The following is a 9,507-nucleotide window of genomic DNA, read 5'->3' as shown; positions in this document are numbered from 1 at the left end:
AGGGCCACCTTAGCAAAGCGCATCCCAGGCTGCATAGCCGCACTACCCTACCCAACCATACCACACATAAACATGACACTACCCCCGGGGTTTACACAGACGAGCCGGCGAAGCAAGAAGAGCGCCAGAAGAAAGGGCCCTAGCCGGCGGGGCCCAGCCAGGACAAAAGGAGGTCCCACAAAGCGCCTACACCGGCCGCATTTGCGGTCGGGGTAGACGACGGATGGGGCCCACCTACGAAGGCTGTCCAGGCCTACACGAGATGAGGCAGGATAAAGAGGGATAATCCCCCTCGATCCCAAATCATTGAGGCCAATTTCTAGTCATGGAATAATGGCGCGGCGATTGAAATATTCTCTCTACACAATACGATAGGCTTTTTTGTGACTGAAAATTGGTGAATATCTTACTTGTAGTTACTATTTCTGTCTCTTTTGATCTTAGTTGTCATATGGTAGTTTAAATCTCTTTACTCATTCATACTACGCATTCTACAACATATGTCAATCAACGCAACCAGTAATATAAAGAAATCATTGCCCGTTTCCTCATATTTCCAGTATTTGCCGCTAGATGGCGCCATGACCCTAAAAACCATCTCAATCTCGTGATAATCTGTTCCAAACATATCTTAGGTATGCGGTGGGGCATGTCCGTATGTCCCAGGGATGTATAGTCCTGTGCAGGGATTCCCGAAATGTCGATTCGATGATTTCCAATCGAGATCGAAACAGTATTAAAAATTCGCCCAATCCAATCGATATAATATCGAGAAGTCTCGGCTCGCCTAAATGATTTGCTCTTCTTCTACCACATGTATTGACTGTTGCTGTCCCTTTTCAACATTACAAATATGTGTTTGCGGCTGTGTCTGGGTTTTGTTTATTTTTACGTACATTACCCTAATATAGTGTGAAGTGTCAAAATACTTATTTATACAGGGTGATTCAAAATTCAATACAAAGAATTTAGTGGCGTATTTTTGAGGTCAAAATAAGAATTTTTTTCCTATAAACGTGTGTCCGAAAATACTTAGTTTTCGATATAGTTTCAAAGTTTTTTCGATTTTTTAGGAATAATTTTCCAATATATTTGAGTCTACGCATAAAACTTGGAGTACGGGGTCTTTTTAGGATGATAAATTTAAATATCATTGCTTTCGACGCTGCTTGTAGAGTGCGCCACCTATAAAGGTACGCTTGAATTAAATTGTTTTTTGCTACCCTGACATTGACGTTTCGTATTAGTGCGTTTATTCCCCTATCAATTTTAAGCAAAAGAGGTGTACCTGGTCGAAATCTCTTAGACCAACCGTTTCCGAGATATTGGCTGATAAAGAGTTAAATGCACACCATATTTTCAAATTTTATTATGTAACTATTTACAGTGAAACATTTTAAAATTTATTTTGGACTCACGTTTATAGGAAAAATAAAGTCTTATTTTGCCCTCAAAAATACGCCCTTAAATTCTTTGTACTGAATTTTGAATCAGCCTGTATTGGTGTTTTTTTTTTCTCTAACTGTTCTTGAAAATTGTATCCAATTGTTGGAGAGGTTTTAATAACTAGCTTCTGTAACATCCTTTATACCCGTATGAGTAGTTTGTTGAACTTGTAGCACGAAATTGCTCATTCCAATACTTCGTTGATATTCACCTGTTGCATAAAACCCCAAAGCAGAAATTATTTGAATGTAGGTATCAATTTCGGTAGTTCTTTTTGCTTCTTTTAAATATGGAACAATAGAAGTAATTAAATAATTCACCATATTTTTATTTAAGCGAAATATTTACACAATTTTTTTGTCGGTAAAGTTAACAGTAGGATGTTTTTGCGGTTTTTCAGTCTCCCCCCTCCACTTTCTGCCTTGGGATGACCTTGAGGCCGAAGGCCGATGACGATGGTATATGGATGACCTTGAGGCTGAAAGCCGAAGGAGATGGCGTAGGTTGGTGACTTTCATTTGACCTTTGTATTACAGTTAACCTTGAAATTAGATTGGTTTGGTATGTGAGAGAGGAGGAATTTTACATGAGAAGATGACCTTCATTTGACTTACGTTGTAACGAAACTTTATTAATTTATCCGTTAAGTATCCGATTAACTATTATCTTTTCCTATGTTAGTAATTTAAGCGTTGAACTCTGTATTTATTGTGGGTCTGCGTACTAACATCCGACGAACCGTTGATTCAGTAGTGTTAATCGGCAATTTTCCTCAACACGAAGTAAGTCCGCCTTCCCCCCTTGGTATTGGTAACGGTTCTACCAAGGTTTCTCTCTCCCTATCCTTCCGTCTGAGAGCAGAGCGTTGGTGCCTGTCCCGCCTGTTCTCAGCACTCTCCTGATCCTTCCGTCCGGGAACAGAGCGTCGGCCATTTTCCCGCCTGTTCTTGGAACCCCGTTTCCATGAAACTCCGAGGGTTGGTCCCCGTTCCTCTCGGAGTTCCTTACTCGCCCGTTTTCCCGAATAGCCGTCAACCTGAATTGAACGCCGAATCGAGGGAAGCTTAGCTTTACATTTTCTGAAGTTTCACCGAATGTTAGTACCGACCATCACCGATTTGTCAGTGGTGAATCTATTTATTTATTTTCTTTAAATAAATGAGAGTACAGTTTTTGGAAGAAGTGGTTTCTTTTCTAATCAAGATACCTGGTGTACACTTTTCTCCACTGCTGCTACCCGGAGGGCGACTTTTCGTGGGACATCCGGGTCTCACACTGAAAGTTCGTCACAACGTTTTAAACATTGCAGTTAACCTTGAAATTAAATTTGTGTTGTGTGGTGTGAATAAGGAAGATTGTTATATTTTATGTTTCCTGCACAGTGGTTAACACATGGAGTGATTAATATAATATTATAGAAAAACTTTATTTCTTAAATAAAACAGCGTCCCGTTGTGTGAACCTTTTTAGATTCTCTTTATGAAATACTAACTCAAAGGAGAAGGTAAGGTAGTCGGATTTTTGTAATTTTTGATATTTATGGTACGTGTAGTTTGGACCTTGAATAAGAATTTTTCGAAGTAGTTCGAAGCAATCTTCATAAATTACCGAGATAATCGATTTTGAAGTTTTACCTGATAGCTAAATCCACTAGATGTGACACATTCTTCAACTGGAAGCGTGGCCTGATTGGTAGCGTTCGGGACTGACAGTCACACGAGATCCCTGGTTTGAGTCCGTCGCGTAAGATTTATTTATTTTTTTTTTCAAAACGCACCATATGGTTTTTTATTATTTTTGTCATCTCGAAAATTATGAACAAACGAAATATTATAATAAATACTTATGTATTTGTAGGAACATTCTTCAAATATTTCATTAAAATGCACAATTGGTTGATAAACGATATTTATTATGAATTAACAATAAAGTTTCTTTAAAAAAAACAAACGAGGTCAAGTAGGTTTCTTATTTTATTTTTAGTATTTGACATTTTACGCAGTGTGGCATAAGCCAGAATAGAAATCATAGAAACATGGGAGCAGGAATTTTTTAAGCATCTCGCATGTCGTGTAAATGTTATGTTTTTACATGTTTTGTATTTTGTATTGTATGTTTTACATGTTTTGTTTTCAAAATATCGACATCGAAACAAATTTCGTTAACATTTTGAAAGATTGTTCTTTCATCACACAGTTTCGATGCTTCTCTACCCTTTGTGGAATTTGGAATCACAACCTAGCTCAAAATATTAATTAAACACTTGAAGAATATTCCTACATACAGTTTTCATAATATTTCGTTTGTTCATAATTTTCGAGGTCAGAAAAAGAAAAAGAAAGGAAGCTAGATGCTTAAAAAATTTCTGCTTCCCATTTTTTTATGATAGCTACCATTCTGGCTCGTGCCACACTGCGTAAAATGTCAAATACTAACGTAAATATAGAATAAAAGAACATCCTACCTGACCTCGTTTGTTTTTTTTAATGAAATCTTATTGTTAATTCATAATAAATATTGTTTATCAACCAGTTGTGCATTTTTATGAAATATTTGAAGAATATTCCTACAAATACATAAGTATTTATTATAATATTTCGTTTGTTCATAATTTTCGAGATGAAAAAAATAAAAAAACATATGGTACGTTTTGAAAAAAAAATGTCACGCTACGGACTCGAACCAGGGATCTCGTAACTGTCAGTCTCGAACGCTACCAATTAGGCCACGCTCCCAGTTGAAGAATGTGTTACATCTAGTGGATTTAGCTGTCAGGTAAAAAATTCTTATTCAAGGTCCAAACTACACATACCATAAATATCAAAAATTACAAAAATCCAACTACCTTACCTTTTCCTTCCAGTATTAGAGATTGAACTATATTTTAGATAAAGGTTTATTCAATGACGACGAACCATAGACAAGGTATTTTTGATGTATATTAATTAACTTATAATAAACAACTCTTGAACAATGAGTGTTTTTTTTTGCATCCACTATCAAGTAAACAACCTAATATATTACTAAACACTTTATGAACAATAAAAAACAAAATTTTGTACTTACCTTCAACAATTCACTAATTTTCGGACTCTACGCGTCCAAAAGAAAAATTGGTAAAACTACAACACTATTTATTAAAATTATATAAAGTACACAAGAACTGTTAATCCCAAGGTTCTCTTACGCGAAGGTGCGCCAATGTTCCTTCGATAGTGATATGGTCATAGAAGGGTTTCCTGTTTGTTTTGGTTTTGAAACGTTTAGAGAAAAATGGAAACATGTCAGAAACTGAAAAATGTTTAGTGGGTAAAGTCGTTGTAGTACCGCAAAGTACGAATAAGTCTATCTCAAAATCTGCGAAAGAAGATAATACTTAGCAAGGGAATGCACCATATGCTAGCAAACCATTATACGTATTAACTGACGATTTAACGCCCTTATAGAGATAATACAGCACAATTCTCATTCAAATTACCTTCATCAGCGTTGGTATGTTCAATTCAAAGAAAGTCCCAGCCCTAAGTATCGCAGGTCTCTTGGCCCTTTCCATTATCATAACCAGGGACTTCTGAACAGTCAAATCCTTCCATTCCACTCAGCTAAGTAGCAAGCGTCCCTAATCTTGTCACTCTGAAACAACTAGATGTCTTATTTATGTTAATACAAAGAAAAAGGATATTATTACACTCTCCATGACGGTATGTCCGTACCAGCAGTACATGGCTACCTGACACATCATGCACGAGAAGTATACTATTAGTAAAAGGAACTGCATGCTGCTGAAGGATATCTGAAAGGTTGACACAGAGATAAAAGTCTGATTTGTTGAAATTGATTAATTTCACACACACCACTATCATCTGAAACCCTGTTAGGCAAATGACTATGACACTGCAGAAAAACTGCACAAAAATCCCTTTTGAGAACGTAACTTCTATTTGATTTACCAAGCTGCAACAGAAATTTTGTGTATTGTTCCCTAAAATAGTATTTCTTTTGCACAAAATAAAATTTTTTTATAGCTACTAAATTGCTTCATTTATCAGACAAAAATGAAATTAAAAAATAGTTGTTTCAAACTTTCAAACACATTTTTAAATCTTAGAATAACATCCAACAGATTGGCTTACCAAAGTAACTCACACAATCCCTTAACTTTATCTTTACCACTGCATCTCCGTCGACACTTGCAGATGTAGACAGGGGTTGTAAAATAGTAGCTAATCTATTCCTCAAAACCTCAAATTCAGCCGTCGCTAATACACACATCATGACAGTCAATAAATCGATGTTGGAATTGATCCACGTCCCAACGGCTATACTTAGAATCTCCAAAAAAAATACTTGGTAGTAATACTTAGTTTCATCAAAGGGGAACCAGCAAGGTAAAGGAAATTTGTGACTTTCCCCAGATCGATCGTCCAAAAATGGAAACAGAGCATAGAACAGAACCACCAAAAAGCACAACGCCCTGTAGATCTTAACTAGAAGCCTTCCTTCCTTTATGTGGTTTTCCAGAACGTCGATCTCTTTCTGGGTTACGTTTGTTAGAAGATAACTCAGCAACATCACCTCCAACTGCATCAAATTGGTTTTCTGTGCAACAAAATTTGTCAGTTTATTCAGAAAAGCGAACTGAGTCATGCAGAATAAAAGAATTTCTGAGAGTTTCTCTAGATTTGAGGAGTTGAAATATGAAAATGTAGCCATGGAGAGGAACTGAGACCACGATATGAACAAGTTGAAAATGCAGCTTAAGACGTAGACGTGTTTATATTTGATGTGGGTACCTAGGTAGAACCCACCGAGGGTTAAATGGTACTTTTCAGTATCAAAGGAAGCCAGCAAATCGAATTTCTGAAAGAAAAAAATGGGTAGTGATGTTAAATAAATTATAAAGGGCGTCCCAAAATTCACGAAAGAGGTACGCGTTGTTTTTTCGTATAGCGCTTTATTTTTAATAACCCTGTACTGTCAGCTGTCTCTTTTTTTCGTTGGCAATACTTTACCGCCAAACGGAACGAAATTCAAAACTTGGGTAAATTTTGGGACATCTGATATAAGGTGTCCCGAATTTTAAACTACAGGGTGTTTATTAAGCACTTGTACAAACTTTAAAGGATGAATCTTTTACTAATTTTAATATAAAAAGTTCATATGAGTTCATTCTGTATCTCAAGAACCAAGCCGTTGCAGACCCATGTTCATATGAACTTTTTATCTCAAAATTAGTTCAAAGATTCCCATATCCTCCTTTCCCCTCCCCTGCCGCGCTGGGCTAAGGGCCACCTTAGCAAAGCGCATCCCAGGCTGCATAGCCGCACTACCCTACCCAACCATACCCCACATAAACATGACACTANCCTATAAAGTTTGTACAAGTACTTAATATACACCCTGTATACCGGAGTTAATTCGAGGTGCGTTTCGTCGAGGGGGCCTCGGCAAAAAAAGTATTTTATATATAAAAAAGGCACTTTTTGACATACGACATACGAGCCATATTTGTGACGTCATCGTTGTTCGAGATATGACGTCATCGTTGTTCGAGATATGACGTCATCGTTGTTCGAGATATGACGTCATCGACCATTTTTTTAAATAGCAACCCCCAATTTTGACCATGCCATTTGAAAGAGCGTGTCATTCTACATACGCATCGTCAAAAATCATGGTTGCCTGACAGTAGCCTTAGCGACCGAGAATGTTTTTTATTGCTGTCAGATAAAAACTTGAAATCGTACTTTATTAAATAGCTTTTTTCGTTTTTTGAGTTATTTCTTTAGTTCTTATCTTTTGTTTGGCAAAAACAGTGCATTTGAAGTGTTTATTGAGAAGTAACGTTGTCATTTTATAAAAAATATGGTTAAATTAACTGAACGAGAACGAATTGAAATTCTTTGCATGATCGGATTTGGAGACAGGATGCGCACCCAAAAAGAAGTAGTTGAATTGTTCAATGAAACTCATCCTGATCGACATCCCATTAGCCAAGGCATGGTAAGCAATATTGAGTCTAAATACCGTAACTTTGGACATGTTCGCGATCTTCCTAAATCTGGTCGACCGTCAAAATCAGTAGATGATGAGCTTAATGTTTTGTTGGCAATACAAGAAAATCATCACTCAACACTTACCTAATTGGCTTCTGATTTCAATATGGCAGCGTCCACAGTTCACAAAATTATAAAAAAAACAAAGTTTCATCCTTATAAGGTATGCCTGGTTCATGAGTTATCTGAAGACGACTTTGATCGGCGAAATCAGTTCTGCGAGCAAATGCAAGAGCTATGCAATAATGATAATAATTTCGTAAAAAAACGTAATTTTTTCTGACGAGGCTACGTTTGTTTTGAACGGCCATGTCAATAGGCAAAACTGCCGTTATTGGGCTACCGAGAATTCCCGATGGATGATGAATAACACTCAAAGTCCCCAGAAAGTAAATGTGTGGTGCGGCATAGTCGACGGAAGAATTCTGGGTCCCTATTTCTTTGACGTCAACCTAACTAGTGCAAGATATTTGGATGTTCTTCGAGACGACCTCATTCCTGAACTAATAACTTACATGATCTTCCAAGAAATGACATTTTCTTTCAACAAGATGATGCACCTCCCCATTATGTAACACCTGTCCGTGCTTATTTAGATGAGCTGTTCCCGAATCGTTGGATAGGGAGAAGAGGGCCGATTGAGTGACCAGCCAGATCGCCTGATTTGACACCCCTAGATTATTTCTTGTGGGGATACTTAAAAAGCAAAGTGTACGTTACTAGACCTGTTAATTTAGAAGATTTAAAAGCAAGAATTTGTCACGAGATACATCGTATACCTGCTAAAGTCATTGATAATGTCCAAAAAGAATTTATTAATCGTCTTGGCTACTATCAGGCAGCCAACGGTGCACAATTTGAACATTTAATTTAGTCGATTTTTACATAATCATTATCATTTTCAGTATTGTGAAAATTAAATTTTAAAATCTTCAAACATTATTTTCTTGAAATTTTTGTTATGTAACACCATAATTTTTCATGATGTGTATGTAGAATGGCACGCTCTTTCAAATGGCATGGTGAAAATTGGGGGTTGTATTTAAAAAAATTGTCGATGACGTCATATCTCGAACAACGATGTCGTCACAAATATGGGTCGTACGTCAAAAAGTGTCTTTTTTAAAAACAAAATCGACGTGCCAGGGGATTTTTTCGAAAACTTCTCAATTTAAAAAATAATGAATTTATTCGTTACTTTTCGAAATCACTGTATAACAAAATATCTAGATCAGTTTTTCTTGAAAACTATGCAATCTATAAGATTTTTTACTAAAACAATTGAAATATCCGCCTTACCAAACAGTTGCGGCAATATTTATCCACAACCTCTTTAAGGTACTGTAACCCCTTAGGAGGAACTTGTTTCCTTATTTTTCGTATAATACGCCATTAAAAAATTATATGTAGACTAACTTTGGAAAGTTCTGTACATTAATCCACAAAGTGTAAGACATAGCGATACCCATTCACATATAATAACAAATAGTGATATTTAAAAAAAAATAATTTGCCTACCATGTACTTACCTGCATCTTCCCTTTTCTATTAAATTAAAAATGAAATGAATCACATCTTTCACCGGAACTTAAGATGTTATAATTAATTGAACTATTTAACGCTAATTATTGCCTGTAACATATAAGTTCAGAGATAATTATAGGTACTCAGTTTATTTCGTACAAATTCTGGGGTACAGTTACCTTCATGAAATGATAACATGTAAAAGTTAAATAACTTCAAGCATTTATGGAANCTTGGCTACTGTCAGGCAGCCAACGGTGTACAATTTGAACATTTAATTTACTCGATTTTTACATAATCATTATCATTTTCAGTATTGTGAAAATTAAATTTTAAAATCTTCAAACATTATTTTCTTGAAATTTTTGTTATGTAACACCATAATTTTTCATGATGTGTATGTAGAATGACACGCTCTTTCAAATGGTATGGCCAAAATTGCGGGTTGCTATTTAAAAAAATTATCGATGACGTCATATCT

General features: G+C 36.1%; 1 protein-coding gene across 1 annotated transcript; it reads right to left on the bottom strand.

Annotated features, from left to right (window-relative positions):
• Window positions 1-2,265: 2,265 nt before the first annotated feature.
• Window positions 2,266-9,037, bottom strand: LOC111691291. The gene is made up of 4 exons (XM_023456080.1): window positions 9,032-9,037; window positions 5,593-6,306; window positions 5,160-5,239; window positions 2,266-2,482 (listed from the first exon to the last, which is right to left on the bottom strand). Exons 1-4 carry the CDS (start codon window positions 9,035-9,037, stop codon window positions 2,266-2,268), a joined length of 1,017 nt encoding a protein of 338 aa, XP_023311848.1.
• Between the last annotated feature and the right edge of the window lie 470 nt (window positions 9,038-9,507).

The sequence above is a fragment of the Anoplophora glabripennis genome, unplaced genomic scaffold (assembly GCF_000390285.2).
Source record: "Anoplophora glabripennis isolate ALB-LARVAE unplaced genomic scaffold, Agla_2.0 scaffold255, whole genome shotgun sequence".
NCBI lineage: Eukaryota > Metazoa > Arthropoda > Insecta > Coleoptera > Cerambycidae > Anoplophora > Anoplophora glabripennis.
Note: the sequence above shows the minus strand (reverse complement) of the source record. Positions and strands in the feature narration are given on the sequence as shown.

What these genes read in the sequence shown, in the direction of transcription:
- LOC111691291 (XM_023456080.1), bottom strand. An exon ending in AGATAAAGTTAAGGGATTGT is followed by an intron (nt 5,240 to 5,592) that starts GTGAGTTACTTT and finishes TCAACCTTTCAG; the next exon opens with ATATCCTTCAGCAGCATGCA. An exon ending in CAGGTAGCCATGTACTGCTG is followed by an intron (nt 2,483 to 5,159) that starts GTACGGACATAC and finishes CGTTCAATTCAG; the next exon opens with GTTGACGGCTATTCGGGAAA.